Source organism: Trachemys scripta, chromosome 2 (assembly GCF_013100865.1).
Source record: "Trachemys scripta elegans isolate TJP31775 chromosome 2, CAS_Tse_1.0, whole genome shotgun sequence".
Lineage (NCBI taxonomy): Eukaryota > Metazoa > Chordata > Testudines > Emydidae > Trachemys > Trachemys scripta.
Window position 1 is genome coordinate 9,188,425 of NC_048299.1, and position 27,410 is coordinate 9,215,834.

The 27,410-nt window shown below is 49.5% G+C and overlaps 1 protein-coding gene across 1 annotated transcript in view; it reads left to right on the plus strand.

The window, feature by feature from the left end:
* SMARCD3 (SWI/SNF related, matrix associated, actin dependent regulator of chromatin, subfamily d, member 3) overlaps window positions 1-27,410 on the plus strand; it is a 147,440-nt gene that overhangs the window by 98,869 nt on the left and 21,161 nt on the right. The window contains exons 7-9 of the mRNA XM_034763849.1: window positions 127-288; window positions 17,809-17,906; window positions 18,601-18,736. Of these exons, the coding sequence (XP_034619740.1) occupies window positions 127-288; window positions 17,809-17,906; window positions 18,601-18,736 (396 nt within the window). The remainder of the gene's footprint in view (window positions 1-126; window positions 289-17,808; window positions 17,907-18,600; window positions 18,737-27,410) is intronic.

Genomic DNA, 27,410 nt, shown 5'->3' on the forward strand with positions numbered 1-27,410 from the left:
TACTTGAGTCTGCCACCTTTTATAAGGAACAAATTCACTCAGAAATTAAAAACAAAACTCACCTCAACCCTGTGCATCTTTCTGTCTGTCTGTTTCTCTCTCTCTCTCTCTCTCTCTCTGCTGCAGCCTCCACAGTTTAAACTGGACCCACGACTGGCCCGTTTGTTGGGAATACACACACAGACCCGATCAGCAATTATCCAGGCCCTCTGGCAGTACATCAAAACAAACAAACTGCAAGACTCCCATGATAAGGAATACATCAACTGTGACAAATACTTCCAGCAGGTAACTCCCTATTGGTAGCAAGATCTCTTCAGAGCTTGGGACTAGCACCTAGCTGTTTCTTGAATGGGCAGAAGGTACTGAATAAAAGTTTCCTTTTATAATTCTCTGAATTTCTTCAGTTCCACATGGCTGTCAGCAGGCATTACCACCAATGAGACAAACACTCTTCACATATCTTTATTTGCCTCCAGAGTCACATACCCACGTAGTTCTTCCTTCTACTTCGCAGTGCTGGAAGGAATTTGTCTTGCTTTTCTGTATTAATTGTTTTGCACAGCTCTGACTTATGAATTAAAGTTTTCCTAATTACCATTTTATACCAGTCTTACAATATAACCTGCTAATTCTGAATGGTTGATTATAGGAACAAAGTGAGTGAGATAATATTTTTTTATTGGTCCAACTTCTGTTGGTGAAAGAGACAAGTGTTTGATCTACACAGCTCTTCTTCAGGTTGGTTATACACAGACTCTGTCAGGAGTGGAAGGACATGCCATATGTCTCTTGAAAGGCATTTTTTTTTCTAGATTTGCAGTAACTTGTAAGATTTCACTTGTGATCTCTATGTAATGACTTGAACAGTTATCTCCTCAAGACCCATTTCTGCTATGACACTCACCTGAAATTAATCAACCAAGCCATCCATTAAAAAGAATCCTCCCCCTCTTCTCTCCAGCTCACCATGCAGTACCCTCATTGAGTAATGTTGTTTTATGGGTGTTAACTCCAATTCCCCCGCCCTCCTTGTTTTTCTAACTTAGTTTGTAAGCACCTCAGGGGAGGATCATTTCATCTTTCAGTTATGGGAGAAATAAATTATGAATATTTTAATAGGCACATGGTAATTAAAGGTTTATTCTTAGCTTCCTTTCTAACTCTCCATTTTGAGTTGCTCATCGTTCTTTTTCCAGTTGAAGTGACTCAGCCCAAAGAGGACTTTTTGTTTTTTGAAAGTCTGAACAAAATTGTTTCAGCTATTATTTAAAATTATTTGAACATGAAAGGCACATTTGTCTTTGTCCCACTATATCCCAATCAGAATTGTAATATTTCTATAACCCCAAAACTTATCTTATATACTAGTTCATAAGCCGAATTTTTTTAGTAAAAAAGGGAAACACCAAAGAAGGGGGTCGGCTTATGAACGGGTATAGAGAGGGAGAGGTGGGACAGCCCCTCCCCCCAACAGAGGAAGCAAGGAGAGGCAGCAGAGCCAGAAGGGAAGAGGCGAGGCCAGAGTCTCTCCGCTTCTGGCCATGCTGCTCTCCCCCCAGCCTCCGAAGCAGCTGCAGCTCTAGGGCTGGCAGGCTGCAGCCGTGCCACTCTGCCCTGCCCCCCAGAGCAGGCTGTGGCCACGCCAACAGAACACACTGCAGCCGTGCCACCCGGCCCAGCCTGCTGAAACATGCTGCAGCCGCGCCGCCCGGTCTGGCCCGCCGGAGCAGGCTGCGGCCACGCTGCCCAGCTTGCCGGAGCAGCTCCATCCAGGTCAGAGACATCCTCCCCTGGCCCGCCCCAGATAAGGTGGGAAGGGATGAGATGGGGAGAGTGTGGGGGTCCCGGGCTAAGGGTGGGGTCATGAGGGGGATGGTCACAGGGGTTACTCCCTTGACTCCCAGCTTCTCCCCCCAAAAAATTTCCCCACAAGTTGCTGTCCCGGCCAGTCAGGGTAAGCAGCTGGCGCGCTGGGACACTTTGTTTACTGAGGTTAACCTCCGTGCCTGCGGACGTTCGATAGCCCGGGAACCAAAGTTTGCTGATCCCTGAATTATAGGGTCGGCTTATGTCAAGGTTCCTTCCCCACTCTGAACTCTAGGGTACAGATGTGGGGACCTGCAAGAAAACCTCTAAGCTTAACTACCAGCTCAGATCTGGTTTTGCTGCCACCACCCAAATTATTTATGAGTCATTTGGGAAACTCTGTCTACCCCCTCCTCCCCCCCCCTAGAATATCTCCCTCCCAAGTACAATAACCCTTCCCTGGGTAGCCTTGAGAGACTTCTCCACCAATTTCCTGGTGAACACCGATCCAAACCCTTGGATCTTAAAACAAGGAAAAATCAATCAGGTTCTTAAAAAGAAGGCTTTTAATTAAAGAAAGAAAGGTAAAAATCATCTCTGTAAAATCAGGATGGAAAATAACTTTACAGGGTAATCAGATTCAAAGAGCCCAGAGGAACCCCCTTTAGCCTTAGGTTCAAAGTTACAGCAAACAGAGGTAAACCCTCTAGCAAAAGGAACATTTACAAGTTGAGAAAACAAAGATAAACCTAACACACTTTGCCTGGCTGTTACTTACAAGTTTGAAATATGAGAGACTTGTTCAGAAAGATTTGGAGAGCATGGATTGATGTCTGGTCCCTCTTAGTCCCAAGAGCAAACAACCCTTGAAACAAAGAGCACAAACAAAAGCCTTCCCCCTCCCCAAGATTTGAAAGTATCTTGTTCCCATATTGATCCTTTGGGTCAGGTGTCAGCCAGGTTACCTGAGCTTCTTAACCCGTTATAGGTAAAAGGATTTTGGTGTCTCTGGCCAGGAGGGATTTTATAATATTGCACACAGGAGGGTGGTTACCCTTCCCTTTACAGTTATGACAGCTTATGAATGGGTTATAAAAATTTTCCATTTTACTTATCCATCTTGGGGGGGTTGGCTTATAAACAAACTGGCTTATGATCAAATATATACGGTAAATGTTTAGACACTTTGAACTTACCCTTTTTCAGAGCTATTGGGTAAAATTTCCAATAGCACTTAAGTCCCATTTTTAAAAGTGACTTGAGTACTTGAAGCTGAATCCCACTGAAACTCAGTGGGTCTTCCTCCTAAGTACCTAGGTCACTTTTGAAAATTTTACCTTACTTTGATCTAAGGCTAAAGATAAATTTCTTAATGTGGTTCTATATTTTTAAAGATCTGAGGACATAATTTTCATTTACACTATGGCCTCTTTACACCACTCTTAAAGTATAGAGGGACCTTAAAGTGAGTAATTACATTTACTTGTAAATTTACATTTGTGCCCCCTTGAAGACCCCTTTATATTGCCAGAGCAGTGTTTAGTGGCCTTGGAGTAAATGAGATGCAGGCCCATGAGCCTGCACATTTGGGAGCTGGTTGCATGCAAAGTAATGTTTTTGTCTGGCTTTCTGAGGCATTGTTTAAGAGAGCAGCAGTAGCATGTTCAGTGAACAGACATTGTTAAGGAAAAAACTTAACCCATCAGTGCCCTTAATTTATCCAGGTTCTTGTATTGGCACCCATCATCATAGTATGTGAGTGAGAGTAAGAATAACAACATTGATCTATCTCAGTCTCCCTCCCTCCTTTTCTTGCTAGCAACAAGGGGATTTAGGGTTTGTTTTGAACTATGGTAACATAGAAGTGTTGGTTTGAGGAAGGTGTTATTGCAGGAAAGCAGCATGAATGAAGAGGTGGGATTGGCGGCCATTCTTATTTCATATGGCAGTGAGTTCCATAGTTTTGGTCGGTTCCTGGGATGATTCTGTCTGTTACAGTCATGAGTCTTCCCCTAATAATCTGCGGTTCCATAGTCTTGTTGAAAGGTAGCGATGATGTGAATTTGGGGTCATGGCAAAAGAGCGGTGTCTCAGGAAGCAAGGGCCAGTCCTTATGTACAGCTTTGAATATCAAGGTAGACACCTGGAACTGGACTCTGTTCAGTGAGGAGTCAGAGCAGAGGACAGTGCTGTTGGGGGTGCTCCGTGCTGCTGAGAGTGTCACTGAGCAGCTGGGCTGCTGCATTCTGATTAATTGAAGATTCCTAAAACCATAGGGCTTCATTCCTAGTGTGACAAAGTTCCTCCTCTATCTTGGTGGGTCCTGCGCTTATTGGCGGATTTTCTTGCCTCAGAGATTCACCATGTGGGTTGGGGAACAGCCCAGAGACCTTCCCCTCTGGAAGAACTCACAGTCCAGGTCAATTGGGAGGTTTGGGGGGAACCCGGGCCTGCCCTCTACTCCGGGTTCCAGCCCAGGGCCCTGTGGACTGCAGCTGTCTATAGTCCCTCCTGTAACAGCTGCATGACAGCTACAACTCCCTGGGCTACTTCCCCATGGCCTCCTCCAAACACCTTCCTTATTCTCACCACAGGACCTTCCTCCTGGTCTTTGATTAACGCTTGTACTCCTCAGTCCTCCAGCAGCACACCCTCTCACTCTCAGCTCCTTGCACCTATTGCTCCCAGCTCCTCACACTCGCACCACAAACTAACGTGAGCTCCTTTTAAAACCCAGGTGCCCTGATTAGCCTGTCTTAATTGATTCTAGCAGCTTCTTCTTAATTGGCTCCAGGTGTCCTAATTAGCCTGCGTGCCTTAACTGGTTCTAGCAGGTTCCTGATTACTCTAGTGCAACCCCTGCTCTGGTCACTCAGGGAACAGAAAACTACTCATCCAGTGACCAGTATATTTGCCCTCTACCAGACTCCTGTACCCCACTGGTCTGGGTCTGTCACATATCCCTCCCCCCTGCTCAACACCAAAGGGGTTGGGCAGCTTGGGACGCCAGACCATGCACACGTGACAAGCCATCGGTGTTGCCATGACGGCTCCCTGCTCTGTGTTGCACACGGAACTGGAAAGGTTGGAGGGATAAGAACCATCTGGTCACCCTTGTGTTCTTCTCCTTGTTCCACTGCATCCATTGAAGAGGGGCATGGTCGGTCACGAGAACAAATCTGTGCCTGAGCAGGTAGTAGCGCAATGTTTCCATGGCCCATTTTACAGCGAGGCATTCTCTCTCCACCACTGCATATTTTTGTTCCCTTGAAAGGAGTTTCTGACTGAGGTATAGAATTGGGTGTTCCTCCTCCCCGACCATCTGTGATAGAACGGCCCCCAACCCTACTTCCGATGCATCTGTCTGCAGGATAAACTCCTTGGTGAAATCAGGGGCTATCAGTACGGGGTTACTGCAGAGGGCAGTCCGTAGGTCTGTGAATGCTTCCTCTTCTGCGTCAGACCATCTCACCAGATCAGGTCCACGGGCTTTCACTAGGTCTGTCAGGGGGCTTGCCCTTGTGGCAAAGTGGGGGATAAATCGTTGGTAATACCCCACCACACCTAGAAATGCCCGGACTTGTTTCTTGCGACTTGGTCGGGGCCAATTTTGGATGGCCTCTAACTTGTTCACTTGGGGTTTTACCAGACCTTTTCCCACAATGTAGCCAAGATATTTGGCCTCTGTAAACCCTACAGTGCACTTGGCATGGTTTGCGGTAAGGCCAGCTCGCCTGAAGGTATTGAGGACTGCCTCCACTTTCTCCAGGTGGGTTTCCCAGTCTGGGGCATGAATGACCACATCATCCAAGTAGGCAGCAGCATAACTGTTATGTGGGTGTAATAGCTTGTCCATGAGGCGTTGGAATGTAGCTGGGGCCCCATGTAGTCCAAAAGGGAGGACAGTATATTGAAAAAGACCCTCTGGTGTAGAGAACGCAGTCTTTTCCTTTGCGTCTTCTGCAAGGGGAATCTGCCAGTACCCCTTTGTCAAGTCTAGGGTAGTCAAGTACCGGGCATTACCCAGACGGTCCACTAGCTCATCTATGCGAGGTATGGGGTACGCGTCAAACTGGGATACTTCGTTTAGTTGCCGGAAGTCATTGCAAAATCTTGTGGTGCCATCAGGTTTGGGCACCAGCACGATTGGGCTGGACCACTGATTGTGGGATTCTTCGATGATCCCCAACTCCAGCATTTTTTTCACTTCTGCTTTTATTTCCTCCCTTTTTGCCGCTGGCACCCAATAGGGCCTCATTGTTACTCTCACCCCAGGGTTCGTGACGATGTGATGATATGTCTTGGTTGTTCGACCCGGTTTTGTCAAGAACACATCTTGGTTCCGGAAGATCATCTCAGACACCTCATTCTTCTGGTCTGGTGTTAAATCGGGAGACTCTCTCACCTGTTTGGAAGGCTTGTTCTTCGAGTGCTTGCTCATATCGATTCCAATTAGGTGTGCGCGCGCTGCGTGCACGATCGTCGGAGAAATTTTCTATCCTAGCAACACCCGGTGGGTCGGCTGTGGAGCCCCCTGGAGTGGCGCCTTCATGGCGCTGGGTATATATCCCAGCCGACCCAGCGCCCCCTCAATTCCTTCTTACCGCCCCTGACAGTCGTTGGAACTGTGGAGCGCAGCATAGCTGTTCTCCACTCTCCCTAGCTTATCCTGTTAATTCTGTAGATAGTTCTAGTCATAGTTGTTGTATAGTGTTAGATAGTTTTCATCTTCGTTAGTAGTTGTAGATAGTTAGCGGGGGCTAAGGGGGTTGTTTTTCTCCCCTTTTCCCCCCCGGCGCATAGCTGGGCTCATGCCCAAGGCTCCCAGCATTAAGCCATGCGCGTCCTGTGCTAAGCCTATGCCTACGAGTGACCCGCATGACTCATGTCTGAGGTGTCTAGGAGAGTCCCATCAGACAGACAAGTGCAAGATCTGTAAGGCCTTCAGACCGAGAACCAAAAAGGAGCGGGACTTTAGGCTTAGGCAGCTCCTCATGGAGGCAGCACTTAGCCCGGACCCTCCCTCGGTGCGCCCAGCCCTGGCACCGAGCGCCTCGGTGCGCAGCGCCCCTGCGGCACCGACCGGTACTGCACCGCGGGCAGAATCGAACAAGGCCTCACAGCACCGGCCTCCTTCGGCACCGTTCCCGCCACAGGGGCCTCGGCGCCGTTCCCTGTCCCCGGGACACAAGAAATCCCACAAGGCACAGAAGTCTGCTGTCCTGCAGATGCCGGCTCCCCCAGTGCAGGGAGTAGAGCCGCGTCCGCCTTTAGAGCGCCAGAAGCAAGTGCCTGCCACACCGTTGACTCCGGCACCGCGGCCGTTGAGTCTGGTGCGGACTGGATCACCACCTCGGTCGGCGGTGGAGCCTTGTCTGCCATCCACTCCAGAGACCTTCGCAACGGCGAGAGACCTTATTGCTCTCACGGAACCGGCGCCATCCCAACCACCGGCACCGTCGGCTCCTCGCGTAGTGCAATCCAGGGGCAAGCCTGCCCTGGTACGCCCGCTGTCTCAGGACGTGGACTCGCGGCACCGCTCCAGGTCTAGGAGCAGGTCCCGGCACCGCTCGCAGTCCCGGCGCCGAATATCACCTCGGCACCGGTCATACTCGCAGCCGAGATCCTCTTCACGGCACCGGTCTACGTCTCGGCACCATCACGATCATCGGTACCGATCGGACTCAAGACGTAGTTCTCGGCACCGGTACGAGCGCCGCTCCACTTCGAGGGGCCGCTCCCGGTACCATGTCTACTCGCGGTCGTCGTCTTCTAGGTCCAGATCCGGATCTCAGCACCGACATGGCCACCGGCACCGATCCCGGTACCGCTCACCGGCACCACGCAGGGACCGATCACCTGCGGTCCGGCGCCGATCGGCACCGTATCGTCCTGAGCCGATTCCGACGCGTTCGGCACCGCCTTGGCCCTCTAGATCAGTGTCTCGCTCCTCTGACGGGGCCTCGAGATCGGCATACCCTCCTCAGGGTCAGGAGGCTGCGGCTGACTTGGGCCACTGGCAGGAGGTGGCGGAGGACCCTGCGCAGGGACCTGCGCACTGGTCGTTCTGGACCCCGTGTGCGTATCACCAGGTGCAAGGGGCTCCACCATAAGCCTCTCGTTCGGCATGCTCTGAGCCCAGGGTCCTGGAGGCCACCATCTCCCGTCCACCCCAAGGGGGCATGGAGGCTCCAGTGCCTACACCACCTGAGGCCCTGGACCCAGGGGCAGGTGACGCTCCGCTCCAGGGACCCTTAGAGCAGGACCCTCCATTAGACCCCTTGCCACCTGAGGCATCCTCCTCATCTTCCCCAGATGAGGCGGTGGCGGGCACAACGGCCTTGGGCCCACCCCCGATAGATCGTCGTGCCCACCAGGACCTATTATGTAGGGTGGCACGTAATATGGATATCCAGGCGGAGGAGATAGTAGAGGTGCAGGACCCTGTAGTGAGCATCCTCTCGGCTGATGCCCCATCCAGAGTGGCATTACCTCTGATTCGGACAATTCAAGCTAATGCCACCTCAATATGGCAAACTCCTGCCTCTATTCCACCCACAGCCAGAGGGGTGGAAAGGAAGTACTTCGTCCCTTCCAAAGACTATGAGTACTTATATACTCATCCCCCTCCGTGTTCACTAGTGGTGTCATCGGTGAATGCAAGAGAGCGTCACGGCCAGCAGGCTGCAGCCCCCAAATCGAAGGACGCTAAGCTCTTTGATTTGTTCGGGCGCAAGGTATATTCAGCGGGAGGGCTGCAACTCAGAGCAGCAAACCAGCAGGCGCTCTTGAGCCGCTATAACTTTAATTCATGGAACTCTATGGGGAAGTTTAAAGAGTTGGTTCCCCAGGACTCAAGGGAAGAGTTCGGGGCCCTAGTGGAGGAGGGTAAGAAGGTGGCGAGGACCTCCTTACAAGCTTCCTTGGACATAGCAGACTCAGCCGCCAGGACACTGGCCTCCGGAACTGCAGCAGACCCTGCAGGATTTACCCTTTGAGGGCCACGGGCTCTTCTCGGAAAAGACGGACTCTCGGCTGCAGAGCCTCAAGGACTCGAGAACGATCATGCGCTCCCTGAGGGTGCATGTCCTGGGGCCCCAGCGCAGACCCTTTAGACCCCAGCCTCAAAGATTCTACCCTCCCCCACCTCATCCGAGACAGGACTTAACCAGAAGGCGGGGCCGAGGTGGTAGGCGAAGGTCGACCGGCCCTCATCCCGGTCAGAACCAGGGGCCGCCTAGGCCATCTTCAGGCCCTAGGCAAAACTTTTGAAGGTGCGGTCGAGGACTGCGCCCCCGCCACTACCCAGGATCCATCTCCTTCCTTTCGGGATCGCCTCTCCCGTTTCCACCGTGCTTGGTCCCTCATAACATCAGACCGTTGGGTCCTTCGCACAGTGGAGAGGGGATACGCTCTACAGTTTTCTTCGTTCCCTCCCCGTCCCTCTTCAGGGACCCTTCTCACGAGCATCTCCTTACACAGGAGGTTTTTGGGCTCCTCTCTATGGGGGCCGTAGAGGAGGTTCCACCAGAGTTAAGGGGCAGGGGGTTTTATTCCCGCTACTTCCTGATCCCCAAGTCAAAAGGCGGTCTGCGACCCATTTTAGAATTACGCAGACTCAACGAATTCATAGTAAAGTTGAAGTTCCGCATGATCTCTTTGGGGACTATTATCCCTTCCCTGGATCCTGGGGACTGGTTCGCCGCCCTCGACATGAAGGACGCATATTTTCATATAGCGATCTACCCCCCTCACAGGCGCTTCCTTCGATTTGTGGTGAACAAGGTACATTACCAATTTGCAGTCCTTCCCTTCGGCTTGTCCGCGGCTCCGAGAGTGTTCACAAAATGTATGGCTGTCGTGGCAGCATACCTTTGTCGGCAAGGGATACAGGTGTTCCCGTACTTGGACGATTGGCTGGTACGCGGCTGCACCAGAGAGCAAGTTCAAGCTCACGTCCGCGTAATAGTACAAACATTCCATGAGTTGGACGTTCTGTTCAACAAAGAGAAGTCCACTCTAGAGCCAACCCAGAGGATAGAATTTATTGGGGCAGTCCTAGACTCTACACTGGCCCGAGCTCTTCTGCCAGACACTCGGTTTCGCACCATCGCGAACATCATCCACGGACTCCAGGCTTTCCCGATTACCATTGTAAGAACGTGTCTCGGTCTGTTGGATCACATGGCCTCTTGTACTTATGTAACCAGACACGCCAGACTTCGACTTCGTCCGCTGCAGGCCTGGATATCGTCAACGTACCGCCCTCATCAACACAGCCTCAACATGGTTGTCACGGTCCCTACCTCGGTCCTGGCCTCTCTCACCTGGTGGCTGGACCGCAAGGCGTTTTGCGCGGGAGTGCCGTTCCACGCCCCTCAACCCTCCCTGCACCTGGTTACGGACGCCTCATCTCTAGGTTGGGGCGCTCACCTCGGGGAGCACCATACCCAAGGCCTGTGGACCGCATCCCAACTAGCTCTGCACATCAATGTTCGAGAGCTGATGGTGGTGTGCCTAGCCTGTCAGGCATTTCTCGGTCTCCTGCATGGCCGCTGCGTGTTAGTCCTCACCGACAACACCACGGCCATGTTTTACATCAACAAGCAAGGAGGAGCCCGCTCGTCGCCCCTATGCCAAGAGGCCATTCGCCTGTGGGAGTTCTGCATCGCCCACTCGATACATCTCACGGCATAGTTCCTTCCTGGAGTCCAGAACACACTAGCGGAGCGTCTCAGCAGGTCCTTCCAGACACACGAGTGGTCAATTCGCCCGGACATCATCTATTCAGTCTTCCAGAGGTGGGGATTTCCCCAGGTCGACCTGTTTGCATCTCGAGCCAACAGGAAGTGCCACGTGTTCTGCTCCCTACAAGGGCGAGCTCTGGGCTCTCTGTTGGACGCGTTCCTTCTAACCTGGAAAGACAACCTATTCTACGCTTTCCCTCCATTTCCACTGGTCCACAGGGTACTGCTCAAGCTACGCAGAGACCAGGCACGGGTAATTCTAGTCGCTCCAGCTTGGCCAAGGCAGCACTGGTACACCACACTGCTGGAGCTATCGGTTCAAACACCGATCACGCTTCCTTTGTGTCCAGAGCTCATCTCTCAGGACCACGGCCGACTATGTCACCCCGACCTGCAATTGCTCCACCTCACAGCGTGGATGCTCCATGGCTGAATCGGACAGAGCGGCAATGCTCGCATTCTGTCCAACAGATTCTGCTGGGAAGTAGAAAGCCCTCTACACGGACCACTTACTTAGCCAAGTGGAAACGGTTCTCCTGTTGGTGCGAGGAGCAAGCCACGCCCCCCTTGCAGGCGCCTATTCCTCTTATTCTTGAATATCTCCTATCCCTAAAACAGCAGGGCTTGGCGATATCTTCGGTCAGGGTTCACCTGGCCGCTATCTCGGCATTCCACCCAGGAGAACTCGCTTCCTTGGTCTTCTCTAACCCGATGGTCGTTAGATTCCTCAAGGGCTTAGACCGACTGTACCCACAGCAACGCCAGCCTGTTCCGACGTGGGATCTCAACCTGGTTCTCTCAAAGCTCACAGGGCCTCCGTTCGAGCCATTGGCTACCTGTTCACTCCTGTACTTGTCTTGGAAGGCAGCCTTCCTTGTAGCCATCACTTCAGCAAGACGTGTTTCTGAACTCAGGGCGCTTACGTCTGAGCCTCCATACACTGTGTTCAATAAGGACAAGGTGCAGCTTCGCCCCCACCCTGCCTTTCTTCCCAAGATAGTTTCACCTTTTCATGTGAACCAGGATATATTTCTCCCGGTCTTCCATCCTAAGCCACACGCTACTCGTCAAGACCAGCGTATGCATTCCTTGGATGTACGCAGGGCCCTAGCTTTCTATATTGACCGTACTAAGCCATTTAGGAAGACGACACAACTCTTCGTTGCAGTGGCTGCCGGATGAAGGGCTCACCGGTCTCCTCACAGTGCCTGTCCTCTTGGATCACGTCCTGTATTTGGGCTTGCTACGACCTGGCCGGTGTCCCGACGCCGCGCCTCACCGCTCACTCCACGAGGGCCCAGGCCTCCTCTACTGCCTTCCTGGCTCAAGTCCCGATCCAGGACATTTGTAGAGCTGCAGTTTGGTCGTCAGTCCACACATTCGCCGCCCACTATGCGCTGGTACAGCAATCCAGAGATGATGCTGCATTCGGATCAGCGGTTTTGCACACAGCAATGTCTCACTCCGACCCCACCACCTAGGTAAGGCTTGGGAGTCACCTAATTGGAATCGATATGAGCAAGCACTCGAAGAAGAAAAGACAGTTACTCACCTTTGTAACTGTTCTTCGAGATGTGTTGCTCATATCCATTCCAAACCCGCCCCCCTTCCCCACTGTCGGAGTAGCCGGCAAGAAGGAACTGAGGGGGCGCTGGGTCGGCTGGGGTATATATCCAGCACCATGAAGGCGCCACTCCAGGGGGCTCCACAGCCGACCCACCGGGTGTTGCTAGGGTAGAAAATTTCTCCGACGATCATGCACGCGGCGCGTGCACACCTAATTGGAATGGATATGAGCAACACATCTCGAAGAACAACATTACAAAGGTGAGTAATCGTCTTTTTTCCTGGGTTAGGTCTTTTTGGACCGTTGTGCATGCCAGGGTTTCAGAAGGTTAACGTGATAAATCTGTTCTTGTTTTCTGTGTCCTGGCTGCCGCACCTTGTAGGTTACTTCCCCCACGGGTTCAACCACCTCATAGGGCCCCTGCCATTGGGCCAGAAGCTTGCTTTCTGCTGTGGGTACCAACACCATAACCCGATCCTCTGGTTGGAACTGTCGCACTTTTGCCTGGCGATTGTAATGGGTTCGCTGGGCCTCCTGTGCCTTCTCCAAATGTTCCCGTACAATAGGGGTAACCCGGGCTATCCGGTCTCGCATTTGCATTACATGCTCTATTATATTTCTCCCCTCATTGGGTTCCTCTTCTCAGATCTCTTTGGCGATATCTAGTATGCCACGGGGGTGACGCCTGTATAATAACTCGAAGGGGGAAAACCCAGTTGAGGCCTGAGGTACCTCCCGGATAGCGAATATAAGGTAGGGTAGTAGGGTGTCCCAATCCTTCCCGTCCCGACTTACCACCTTCCTTATCATAGGCTTGAGGGTTCGGTTAAACCTTTCTACCAACCCATCAGTCTGCGGATGGTAGACCGAAGTTCTCAGGGTATGTATACGAAGCAGCGTACAAAGGTCCTTCATTAGCTTAGACATAAATGGGGTTCCTTGGTCGGTTAATATCTCCCTCGGTAGCCCCATTCGGTCAAAGATCCCCACCAGCTCTTTGGCTATAGTTTTAGAGGCTGTGTTCCGCGGGGGGACGGCTTCTGGGTAGCGAGTAGCATAGTCCAAAACAACAAGTATATATTGGTGGCCCCGAGCCATCTTCTCCAGGGGTCCCACTAGGTCCATGGCTATTTGCTCGAAGGGGACCTCTATGATGGGAAGGGGTACTAAAGGTGCCCTCAAGTGGAGATGGGGACTGTGCAACTGACACTCCGGGCAGGAGGCACAGTACCTCCGCACTTCTTCATGTACTCCAGGTCCGAAGAACTGTCACAGGACTCGTGCCAGGGTCTTCTCTACCCCCAAATACCCCCCAAAAAGATGACTATGAGCAAGACTTAATACAATGTTCTGGTGTTTTTGAGGTACTAGGATCTGCTGTACCTTCTTCCCCTATTCTGGTGCAACCCAGTATAAGAGATCCTTCTTCATTATGAAGTAAGGTCCTGGTCCCTGGGTTTTCCCTTCCACGGGGACCCCATCTATTTCAGTCACCTCCTTCCTAATGTTGTCATACCTTGGGTCTTCTGCCTGGTCCCGTCCAAAATTTCCTCTCCCGGGGCTAATCTGCCCACGATCTAGGGGCCCAGTCTCTGTTGCCTCTACTGATTCAGAAGCATTAGGGTGGGGGTCAGACTCAGCTGCTTCTCCCTCCTGTGTGGCCTCCTTTTCAGCTGCGCGGGTCCACCTACCTACAAGAGCGACCCTCTGGCTTTGGGTCAGTATTCGGGTTCCCAAGGCCTTAGCTGCCCTTCTTTCCCTTTTTGTCTTTCTACCCTGTCTGGGAGTGGAGAACAAATCTGGGGATATTTCAGAGAAGATTGGGGGTTGACAGTCTGCTGTGGATGCCTCACCAATTTTAGGGTCCCCATCTTACTGGGAGTAAGTTTCCAAACCCTGGGAAGTCCCTCCCTATGAGCACCGGGTATGGGAGTTTAGGGACTACACCTGCTGCTACCTCAGTAGTGGTCCCTTGGATCTCGATTTTTACTGGGATGGTAGGGTAGTAACTAACTGTCCCATGGACACATGTTATCCCCGTACGTTTAGCCTGCAGCAGCTGACTACGCTTCACGAGCTTCCCTGAGATAAGCGTGATAGCACTCCCCGAATCAACCAGTGCCGTGGTCCCTACCCCATTTAGTTTCACTGATCTGGTATTCATATGTGGGGTTAGTGAGACCCCCACAAGGTGGATTAGGGAGCATGGATCTGCCCAGTTTCCCAAGTTACACTGCATAGGCTCCTCAGCATTGGGACACTGTGCAGCTATGTGTCCCCACTCTCCGCAGGCATAACATCTGTATGGAGCCCTAGGCGTTCCCCGGTCTCTTGGTTTGGGCAGTCTAACATCACGATCCTCTTCTCCCTCAGTGCTCCGACTCTTTGTGGCCTCTGATGGGCCTTCAGCCTCTCTCTTTTTCCACCTGAGCCCTTCTGGTGGCCCAGTCACCCGAACTTTAGGGCTTGGTGCTGCTAGTTTAACCTGGGGTGCCTCTTCCTTAACTGGTCGGGTCAGCTCCCTCGCTGTCCTTCACCTCTCTACCAGGGCGACAACCTCGTCATAGGTGGAGGGTTCGTTCTGGCTTACCCAGGCATGAAGGTCTGGTGGTAGTCCCCTCATGTATCGGTTGATGACCAGAACCGCTAGTATCCCTTCCGGACTCCGGGACTCTGTTTGCAACCACTTTCATGCGAGATGGATGAGGTCATACAATTGGGACCACGGGGTTTTGTCTTCCTGGTACCTCCAACCGTGATACTGCTGGGCCCTCACTGGTGTCGTTACCCCAGATCTGGCCAGGATCTCTGCTTTCAGCTGGGGCTTCTTCAGGCAGCCTCTTCAGGCAGATCATGGTAGGCCTTCTGGGCCTCCCCACACAGGAATGGAGCAAGGATGCCAGACCACTGATCTTGAGGCCAGGCCTCCCGTAGGGCTGTCCTCTCAAAGGCCAGAAGGTATGCCTCTACCTCATCCTCCCGTGTCATTTTCTGCAGCCAATGGCTGGCCCGTAGGAGCCGCGTCCCATCATGGCCGCGATTCAGTTCTGTAAGGGACTTTACCTGGTTTACCAGTTCCCGCAACATAGCTCGGTCTTGAGCAGCCTGGTCCATCAGCAGGCAATTAGTCTCTTGCTGCAGCTGCACTGCCTCCTGTTGGGCGGCTGCCTGGACACGGGTAGCCTCCTGCTGGGCCGCTGTAGCTTGTATCAGTGCCCGCGCTATGTCATCCATTGTGGTGAAAAAAATAAACCCTCTCCTTTTTTTTTTTTTTTTTTAATCACCCTCCTTCCGCCGCGCTGCGCACCCCAAGATCCCATCCCTGACAACAGTGTGACAAAGTTCCTCCTCTATCTTGGTGGGTCCTGCGCTTATTGGCGGATTTTCTTGCCTCAGAGATTCACCATGTGGGTTGGAGAACAGCCCAGAGACCTTCCCCTCTGGAAGAACTCACAGTCCAGGTCAATTGGGAGGTTTGGGGGGAACCCGGGCTTGCCCTCTACTCCGGGTACCTCCAACCGTGATACTGCTGGGCCCGCACTGGGTCTGTCACACCAGACATAGAGAATTACAGTAGTTAAGCCTAGAAGTTACAAAAGGGTGGATCACAATCTGATGGGATAGGGCAAATCATCTGGCCAGCTGCAGATGGAAGCTGATGTTTTTTGCCACTGTGGCTATTTGGGTATCTAGGTGCCATGCAGAGTCTGAGAGGATCCCAAGGCTACAGACCAGATTAACAATCCAGGGGAAGATACTTTTAGTGTGTGGGGTTGTTATAAAGGAGGAAAGTTCTTCAAAGCCCTTAATGTAAAAGTTCAGTTTGCTGAATAGCCACTGATTATTACAACTTCTAGAAGAGTTCAGTGTATGGGGAGAAATGGTCCCTGCTCCAAAGAGCACACAAGGTAGTTAAAAACAAGATTGAACAAGTGATGTGACAAACGATAGAAGAGAGGATGCAATGGAGTCAGGTGGTTTGCAATGTGGCAACGTGAATAAGTAGAATATTCCAAACCATATTCATTACTTTTTAAAGATCCTCTACTTTTTTCTGTTCTTAAGTGGCCTCTGTCTGTTTTTTAAAGTTCTTAAACCTCTTGCTGTTTCTGGTTATTATAATATATAATAATAGATGGAAATGTTAATACACCCCCCTCCATGGGCATGTTGGGCTGCAGCTGAATATAGGGGCCCTTGTGGTTCCACTTTGTGAGGTGGAGGAAGGCAGAATTCAAGGAGCTGTGAACTATGGCAGATTAAATTCAGTGTAGATAAATGCAAAGTAATACATATTGGAAAAAATAATCCCACCTATACGTACAAAATGGTGGGGTCTAAATTAGCTGTCTCTCAAGAAAGAGATCTTGACAGCATCATGAATAGTTCTCTGAAAACAATGTGAAGCAGCAGTCAAAAAATCTAACCAAATGTTAGAAACCATTAGGAAACATAATAAAACAGAAAATATCATAATGCCACTATATAAATTCATATTATACCCACAAGTTGAATACTGTGTGCAGTTCTGGATACCCCAACTCCAGAATGATATAATTGGAAAAGGTGCTGAGAAACAATTAAGGGTATGGGAGCTGCGGGAAGCGGTGCAGGCTGGGCCACCGCTTCCCGCAGCTCTCATTGGCCGGGAATGGTGAACTGCAGCCACTGGGAGCTGCGAGTGGCCATACCTGTGGAAGCTCAGGTAAACAAAGTGTCTTGCGGCCCGCCAGGGGCTTACCCTGAACAAGCCGCGAACCAAGTTTGGGAACCAATGGACTATATTGACATAGATTCGAAGGCCAGAAGGGATCCCTCTGATCATTTAGTCTGACCTACTACATAAGAATAAGAACGTAAGAATGCCCATACTGGGTCAGACCAATTGTATGTCTAGGCCACTATTCCGTCTTCTGACAATGGCCAATGTCAGGTGTTTCAAAGAGAGTGAAAAGAAAAGGGCAATTATCAAGTGATCCATCCCTTTTTGTCCAGTCAGAGGTTTAGGGTACCATGAGCATTGAATAGCATCCCTGATCATCTTGACTAATTGCCATTAATGGACCTATCCTCCATGAACTAATCTAATTCTTTTTTGAACCCCATTGCATAACACAAGCCATAGAATTTACCCTAAATAATTCCTATTTGAACTATAGGAGATCTTTTAGAAAAACATCTAATCTTTGATTTAAAAATTGCCAGTGATGGAGAATCTACCACAACCTTGGGTAGATTGTTCCAGTGATTAATTACCCTCACTGCTAAAAATGTACACCTTATTTCCAGTCTGAATTTGTCTAGTTTCAAGTTGCAGTTATTGGATCTTATTATATCTTTGCTTGATTAATCAGCCCATTATCAAATATTTGTTCCATATGTAGGTAATTATAGACTGTGATCTAGTCACACCTTGACCTTCTAACATTATAATGAGCTGTTTGCTCCAGCTGCTAGACTAAAACAGGGATGCTGCCCACCCCATCAGCATCCAGCCAAACTGGTAAGTGACTTCGGAATTTATGAGTAAAGCAGTATTACTATAAAGAGTGCCCAGGGGGGACAGAGCTAGAGATAAGCTTTCAGAATTACCTGACTTTTGAGCCCTTGATTTCTCACCTTCCTGTTCAATTGCAAGGTAGTTTTTTTCCCCAGGAATATTAACAAACCTTTCACCTTGTTTAGATCTTCGACTGTCCACGGCTAAAATTTTCCGAAATTCCTCAGAGACTCACTAATCTGCTGCTGCCTCCAGACCCCATAGTTATAAACCACATCATCAGGTAAGTGTGCCAGCCAGCCCAGCACTTCCTGAATTTCCCACCGCAAAGGAAGTGTGAACCATTTCCCTCTTTGCCCCACAGATGCTGTTGCTAACCAGTCCTCCATTTTCGGTCGAACCCTGATAGATTATTTTTATCTGGGATACTTCCACAGACCCCATTATTCTAGTATCTGGGTGCCTCATGAACTTTCATGTATTTATTCTCACAACCCTCTCCCTTCCCTTAGGAAATGTTGTTATCCCCATATTACAGATGGGAAGTTGAAGTACAGAAAGACTAAGTGTTTTTCCCAAAGTCAAAGAAGATGTAAGTAGTGGAGCAGGGAGTTGAATATGTCTCTCACTAGTCCTCGGCTAGCACCCTAAACACTGGACCATCTGTTCTTTCTAAAAAGGTACCTTTTTATCCCCTGCAACACATCCTGCTGGAATACTGAGCTTTCCCCAAAGCCAGCACTCCTGGAAAGAGACTGGAGTAGCTGGGAGCTCCCATCCTGCCCTGCTCCCTACAGTGCCTCCTACTAGGAGATGCTGGGACTGTAGCATCTGTGAGTGCCACAGAAGAAGCTCTGTTATGCCCATTCCTTCCTAGTTAGGTCTAGAAAAAGTCTCAGCAGATTCTGCTAAAAACATGGACCCAAATGGGCCTAACACTTAGAGTGGAATTCAAGGTTCTGTTATCTTCTCCATAGTGTTGACCCCAATGACCAGAAAAAGACAGCGTGTTATGACATCGATGTGGAAGTTGAAGATCCTTTAAAAGGACAAATGAGTAGCTTTCTCCTCTCAACAGCCAATCAGCAGGAGATCACAGCACTGGACAACAAGGTACTGGCACAAGAGTGAAGGATTTAAAGTATCATGGAGCATGGTATATGTGAATATGCAGTATGAGGGGCATGGAGTCACATGCTACACTCTATGAGAATGCAGTCTGAGCTGGGTACGTTGTCACAGGGCATGCTCTATGGGAATGGATATTCATAGATTTTTAAGGCCAGAAGGGACTGTTAGATTATCTAGTGTGACAGACCCAGACCAGTGAGGTTCAGGAGTCTGGTAGAGGGCAAATATATTGGTCACTGGATGAATAGTTTTCTGTTCCCTGAGTGACCAGAGCAGGGGTTGCACTAGAGTAATCAGGAACCTGCTAGAACCAGTTAAGGCAGGCAGGCTAATTAGAGCCAATTAAGAAGAATTGGAGCCAATTAAGAAGAAGCTGCTAGAATCAATTAAGGCAGCCTAATCAGGGCACCTGGGTTTTAAAAGGAGCTCACGTCAGTTTGTGGTGCGAGTGTGAGGAGCTGGGAGCAAGAGGCGCAAGGAACTGAGAGTGAGAGGGTGTGCTGCTGGAGGACTGAGGAGCACAAGCGTTATCAGACACCAGGAGGAAGGTCCTGTGGTGAGAATAAGGAAGGTGTTTGGAAGAGGCCATGGGGAAGTAGCCCAGGGAGTTGTAGCTGTCATGCAGCTTTTACAGGAGGGACTATAGACAGCTGCAGTCCACGGGGCCCTGGGCTGGAACCCGGAGTAGAGGGCGAGCCTGGGTTCCCCACAAACCTCCCAATTGACCTGGACTTTAGGTTCTTCCAGAGGGGAGGTCTCTGGGCTGTTCCCCAACCCACATGGTGAATCTCTGAGGCAAGAAAATCCGCCAATAAGCGCAGGACCCACCAAGATAGAGGAGGAACTTTGTCACACTAGTTTGACTTCCTATTTAACGCGGGCCATAGAATTTCACCCCATTACCTTTATATAGAGCCCAATAATGTGTGTTTGACTGAAAAATACCTTCTAGAAAGGCATCTCATCTTGATTTAAAGACATCAAGAAATAGAGAATCCACCACTTCCCTTGCTGGTTTGTTACAATAGTTAATAACTCTCCCTATGAAAAATTTGAGCCTTATTTCTAATTTGATTTTGTCTGGCTTTAACTTCCAGCCATTCATTCTTGTTCTGCTTTCTGCACTAGACTAAAAAGCTCCTTACTACCTGGTATTGTCTCGCCATGAAGGTATTCATATCTTAATGAAGTCAACTTTTGATCTTCTTTTTAATAAGATAAACAGATTGAGCTCTTTAAATCTCTCATGTAAAGCGTTTTTTTTCCAGTCCTCAAATCATTTTTGTGGCTCTTTTCTGTACCCTCTCCAATTTTATATCTTTTTTAAAATGTGGATACCAGAACTGGATAAAGTAATCACCTCCTGTAGCAGTGAGACTCACCAGCGTGGTGCCTCCTGCTGGTGATCCTGGGAATTAGCTCGACTTCAGCCCGGAGTGCCCTCTGCAGGCTGGTGGCTCACCTGCCTTGGGCCCCACCCGTACCCTGGTGCCCTTTACCTTGGGGTTCTGCCCCTGCAGTACCCCCACTCTCTGGGTCTGCCCTCCCAGGGGAACCCCCAACCCTCTATCTTGCCTCAGTGGCTACTGCCAGTCATCATCTAGCCCCCCCACTCACTGGGGAAGACTGCAGTCTGTAAACCATTCATCACTGGCAAGGGGGTTTGGACCTGCTGCCTTTGCCTAACCCCAGGCTACACCTCTGCAGCCCCAGTACCTCTGTAGGCCTTGCACAGAGCCTGCAGCCTGGGGAGTTGCCAGGCTGGATCTCCCCAGCTCCTCTTGCCTTTCCCCAGCACTACTCTACTCAGGTCCCCTTCTCTCCCAGGCAGTCAGGTCCTGCTTTCTCTACAGCTAGAGAGAGACTGACTTCGCTCCTGGCTCATAGCCCTTTTATAGGGTCAGCTGTGGTCTGATTGGGGCGTGGCCCCAGGTGTGGCTGCTTCCCCAATCAGCCTAGCCTTTTCTCTCAGGAGCAGAGTATCTGCCCCACTTCACCTCCCTACTTCAGTTCACTACTCACTGTTTATACATCCAGGGATTGCATTGGTCCTTTTCCCCACAGTATTGTATTAGGAACACATGTTGAGGAATTTGTCCATTATAATCCCTAGATCTTTTTCAGTCAAGGTTATCCAAAATACAGCCCCCCATTCTGTAGGAATGGCCCGTGTTCTTTGTTCCTAGATGTACAGGAACTCCTCACTTAAAGTCGTCCCAGTTAATGTTGTTTCGATGTTAAGTTGCTGATCAATTAGGGAACATGCTCGTTTAAAGTTGTGAAATGCTCCCTTCTAACGTCATTTGGCAGCCGCCTGTTTTGTCCATTGCTTGCAGGAAGAGCAGCCCATTGCAGCTAGCTGGTGGGTGGCTGGAACCAGGGTGGACCAGCAGCCCCCCTATTAGCTCCCCCTATCAGCTCCTCACTCCCCTAAGTTCCCTGTGCAGCAGCTGTCCCTCCCCCCACTGCCATGTGCTGCTCCTGCCCTCTGCCTTGGAACTGCTCCCAGAGACTCCTGCTTGCTGTACAGGTGAAGTGGGGGGCAAATGTCAGGGTGTCTCCCCCTCCCCCCGCTCCTGCACCCCGCCAACCCCATCTTCCATAGAGCAGGGGGACACACGATGAGCTTCTAGGCAGTAGCTGCAGTCTCAGGTCTCAGCAAGCTGGTTTAATTAACAAGGCAGTGTACTTAAGCCTGGGGTCAGCTACTTAAAGGGGAAATATGCATTTTTTCTCTCATACACAGGATGTGTGTCTCTGTCTGCCCTCCCTCCTTTCCTGCTGCCTTGTAGAGTATTGTGAGAATTAACCCTTGAGGGCTCAGTCAATTGCTAGTTCATTTAGCAATAAGGCATTCCCTGGGAAATATCCCACCCTCTGACTCCTCCACCTCAACCAAGCTTCACAATCATCATCACTGTGTACCAGTATTAAATTGTTGGTTTAAAACTTATGCTGAGTGTGTGTGTGTGTGTGTGTGTGTGTGTGTGTGTGTGTATGTACATATATATATATATATAGTCTTTTTTTCTGGTGAAAAAAATTTCCCTGGAACCTAACACCTAACCCCCTCATTTACATTAATTCATATGGGGAAATTGGATTCACTTAACATTGTTTCGCTTAAAGTCGCATTTTTCAGGAACATAACTACAACGTTAAGTGAGAAGTTCCTGTATAACCTTACGTATGACGGCTGTAGAATACATTTTGTATGAATGGTCCCAGCTTATCAAATGATTCAGATTGCTCTGTATGACTGCCCAGTCCTCGTAATTATTTATCAGTGTGGGTTTCATTGATATTGTATACTGCAGGTTTTTTTACTCAGACTATCGCGAGGTACTAACTCAAACACCTTACAAAGGTCTAAGTATATTACATCTATCCAGTTACCTTATCAACCAATTTGCAATTTTTTCAAAAATGAAGTCAGAGTTGTTTGGCAAGAGTTATTTTCTACCAAACTATGCTGATTGGCATTAATTATATTCCCATTTTTTATAGATTGAATCCTGTATCAGTTTTCTCATTATTTTGCCTGAGATTGTTGTCAGGCTAACTCTCTTATAATTACGTGGGTCATCCCATTTGCATTTTTGAATATTGGCATGATATATCTGCAATCTTCTGGAATTTCCCCAATATTTCAAGATTTATTGAAAATTATCATTAGTGGAACAGAGGTATCCTCAGACAACTCTTTTAGGACTTTTGGGTGCAAGTAATCTATACCAGTTGATTTAAAAATGTTTATTCCTAGCAGATATTGTTTAACATCCTCCCTAGTTACTAATGGTCTGAAAAGTAGTTCATCATGTGATATGAGAACATCATTCTGCTTCTTTCCAGATATGGAACAGAGGTAAGGGGTCAGCTTGTTTTTTAACTTTAACATCAGGAATGTCAAGTCAGATTTCTCTTGATTTTGCTGGAGGACTTTCTGAGGAAAGGAGGTGTTTAAGGGCTTATCTACACATAAAGTGTACCACTTTAACTATACTGATGTAATTACAGCTGTACAACTGCAAAGGGTGAATGCAGCTATATCAGTATAAAGGTGCTAATTCTCATAAACTATTCCAGTGTAATAAGCACCTTTATGCCAGGAAAACTGTGCCACACTAGAGTTAAAGAAATATGGGCTGGATGAATGGACTATAAGGTGGATAGAAAGCTGGCTAGATCGTTGGGCTCAACGGGTAGTGATCAATGGCTCCATGTCTAGTTCGCAGCTGATATCAAGCAGAGTGCCCCAAGGGTCGGTCCTGGGACCGGTTTTGTTCAATATCTACATTAACGATCTAGAGGATGGCACGGACTGCACCCTCAGCAAGTTTGCAGATGACACTAAACTGGGAGGAGTGGTAGATACGCTGGAGGGTAGGCATAGGATACAAAGGGACCTAGACAAATTAGAGGATTGGGCCAAAAGAAATCTGAGAGTCCTGCACTTAGGACGGAAGAATCCCATGCACTGCTACAGACTAGAACCGAATGGCTCGGTAGCAGTTCTGCAGAAAAGGACCTAGAGGTTACAGTGGACGAGAAGCTGGATATGAGTCGACAGTGTGCCCTTGTTGCCAAGAAGGCTAACGACATTTTGGGCTGTATAAGTAGGGGCATTGCCAGTAGATCGAGGAACGTGATCGTTCCCCTCTATTCGACATTGGTGAGGCCTCATCTGGAGTACTGTGTCCAGTTTTGGGCCCCACACTAGAAGAAGGATGTAGAAAAATTGGAAAGAGTCCAGCGGAGGGCAACAAAAATGATTAGGAGGCTGGAGCACATGACTTATGAGGAGAGCCTGAGGGAACTGGGATTGTTTAGTCTCCAGAAGAGAAGAATGAGTTGGGATTTGATAGCTGCTTTCAACTACCTGAAGGGGGGTTACAAAGAGGATGGAGCTCGGCTGTTCTCAGAGGTGGCAGATGACAGAACAAGGAGCAATGGTCTCAAGTTGCAGTGGGGGCGGTCTAGGTTGGATATTAGGAAACACTATTTCACTAGGAGGGTGGTGAAGCACTGGAATGCGTTACCTAGGGAGGTGGTGGAGTCTCCTTCCTTGGAGGTTTTTAAGGCCCGGCTTGACAAAGCCCTGACTGGGATGATTTAGTTGGGAATTGGTCCTGCTTTGAGCAGGGAGTTGGACTAGGTGACCTCCTGAGGTCCCTTCCAACCCTGATATTCTATGATTCTATGTGGCAGACAAACTCAGCCGATCTTTCCACATGAACCATGAGTGGGAGCTCCACAACCCCACTCTCCAATCTCTCTTTCAACAATGGGGTACACTGCACTGTGACCGCTTCGCTATGCCGCAAAACAGCAAACTCCCCCTGTTCTGCTCCTGAGGAGGCCCGGGCTCTTAGGGTGATGCCCTTCTCATTCCCTGAATTGTGCATCTACTATATGCCTTCCCACCCATTGCCTTCCTCCCCCAAGTCCTACGTAAAATACGCCACGACCGCACAATGGAGATCCTTTTGGTCCCTTCCTGGCCTCTCCAATACTGGTATACCAATCTCCTCCACCTCTCCACTCACCCACCTATTCCCCTCCCCAGCATTCCAACTCTCCTGACACAGGACTGCAGTCACCTGCAACACCCTTCACCTCATGGCTTGGTATTTGGTTGGGAATCCCATGTAGACCAGGCCTGCTCTACACCCGTCCACAACATCCTCACTAACAGCAGATGACACGCCACTCACACCGGCTACTCTGGCAAATGGCATCACTTCTCGGCGTGGGCGAGCCGCCATAACATTCCTACCATGTCTGTCTCCATTCCTACTCTCCTGAACTACCTCCTCCATCTCCACCAATTGGGCCTAGCACACTTCTCTATCTGGGTCCACCTAGCTGCTCTTAATGCCTTCCTTCCTTCCATGGACGGCTTCTCTGTCTTCACTCATCCAACAACCTCCTGATTTCTCCGAGGACTCCTCCATGTTTTTCCTCCTGTTCAATAGCTGAAACCTCAACCTGGTCCTCTCTGCCCTCACCAAACCCCCTTTAGAGCCCCTGACCACCTGCTCCCTAACCCTTCTCTCCATGAAGGTTATCTTTCTGGTGGCCATTACCTCGGCACATCATGTCAGTGAATTGGCGACCATGATGGCAGACCCCCCACCCCCTTCATCGTCTTCCAAAAGGACAAGGTCTCCCTCCATCCCCACCCTGAATTTCTTCCCAAGGTGGCTTTCTCTTTTCACCTCAACCAAATTATACACCTCCCGGTCTTCTACCTCATGCCTCATCCATGGAACCCGCCTTCCACTCCCTCGATATCCGATGGGCACTGGTGTTTTATCTCCACTGAACTCACACCTTCTGCAAGTCCCCGCGACTCTTCATTGCCATTGTAGAGTGTTGCCGTGGCTCTGCCCTATCTTCATAATGCCTCTCCAAGTGAATCGCCCACTGTATCGAAACTTGCCACGAACTATTGGGTGCCACCTTTCCACTGAGGGTCACAGCCCACTCCACACAGGCAGACACCACTACATCTGCCTTCCTAGCAGACGTACATTGGCAGGATATATGCCGAGCTGCCGCCTGGTCCTCCATCCACACCTTCTCCACTCATTATGCCATGGTTCCCTCCATGACGATGGATACCACCATCGGTCATGCTGTCCTGCACAATTGGCCCTCCTCTTTTCTGAACGCTGCTCACTACTCTCCCATGCTTGAACTCTACATAGGTACCAGCAGTCGAAGAAGAAGAGGAGGTTCTAGGCAGCCAGGACTGGCAGCAGGTCCAAACCCCCTTGCCTGTGATGAGTGGCTTATACTGCAGTCTGCCCCAGGGAGTGGGGCTAGATGGTGACTGGCAGTAGCCCAGACTGAGGCGAGGTGAGGTTAGTGGGTTGGGGGTTCCCCAGAGAGGGGAGACCCAGAGGCAGAGTGTAGGGGTATTGCCAGGGGGCAGCACCCCAGATAACGGGGCACCAGGTCCGGAAGGGACACAGGGGCCAAGCGGCAGCAGGACACCGGCCTGAAGAGGGCGCTCCAACAGCTGGACGAGCTAATTCCCAGAGACGACCAGCAGGAGGCGCTGCAGAAGTGAGTCCCACATCGCTACATTCCCTCATAGGAGCTACTTAAGGTTCATAGTGGGCCATGACCATTATTTATACTATGTGCTACCCTTCATGCTCTTGACTGCACCAAAGGTATTCATCAAGGTATGGGTGGTGGTAGCAGCATGCCTAAGGAAAAAGACTATCCCCATGTGACAGGGTTCTGGGCAAAGAGTTGCAGATTCAGCCTTCTGCCACGCCCACGCCTCGTTAGGAGAACCAGTTAGAGCGGGCTGGAGGTAACCTGGCCCTAACTGGGGAGGCGGAGACAGCTGCTACCTAATTAGCTTGGGGCTGCATAAAAGTCTCGGGAAGGAAGCCAGGGGAGAGCAGGAGAAAAGGAAAAAGGCAGGTCATGGAAGTAGAGAGGTAGCTCTCCCCTCCCTTCTGCCTGCAGACAGTGAAGGGTTACTTGTACATGATGAAATGGTGATGGGAACAAGCCTGAGAATAAAGTGCATCAGTAGTTACTAAACCCATTTTCTCAGAGTGACTTTGTGAACCTAGCAAAGGCAGAAGCCAAAGAGGGCCCTGCTGCACTCTGCTACATGCCGTATATTGTTTAGATAATATGGGTGTAGGGTCACCAATTAATCTGATCAGAAGATAATAAGGTTCTTGTCGCAGAATCAGGTTACACAGAATTTACAGGGACCCTCAGAATGTATAACAAGGAAACTCACACTGAGAGCCAAAGGCAGCTTTAAGCCTTTTATTGAGATAAGTGGAACAGTAATGGAAGAGAAATCAAATAATCAACCAATTACAAAAGCAATTATATTGTTCTAGCAGTACATGTGATATTATATACTATAAAAGTATTTTATTTAATATACTCACACCCTTCCTTAGTAACCTGGTGATAAGAGACACAGGACTAGCCTTGCCTCTGGCATGCCAAGTGAGTTTGATGGTCCAGGTTCCTCAAGTCTCGAGTGAGAGGTGAAGAACTTAGAAGAAGCTAGAGTTAAAAGCTATAGAAAGACTATAGAAACTAACAATAACAAACCAACAATAAACAAGCTGAACCTCCCCAACATGGTGGGTTGCCCCTATTATAGGGTTACCTGAACCCTAAGTGCCCGCCTTCCATGTCCAAATTTAGCGGTCTCACCCACAAAAATGTTAGGGTACAATTACTCTATAGGCTGGTATGTTCCTGCATATTAATGACATATTCGTAACTGTTAGAGACTGTTAGCTCATCTTCACCTCTGTTATTTCTGTCCTAACCAGTTATTTCCATGGCTTTTGTAGTGTACCTGTTAAGTCTGAAACAGGCCATGAACTTGGTGTGGCCTTACCTACCAACTTGCTTTAACTTGCTCACTTATCTATGTGAAAGGTCATAAACATATACTGTATGCTTTAGCTCATCACCATTTATCTAGGGTAAAGGTCTCGAACAGATGTATGTTAACTTGCCTTAGGTGAACATACAGAATGTTACCTGTAGGTTCCTTCCGTTACAGCTAAAATACTCTAATACAAATTGATAAACCTATTATAATAACAAATAACAAACCTATAATGTAACAAGTGATTAAACTCATCACAAAAGATATACA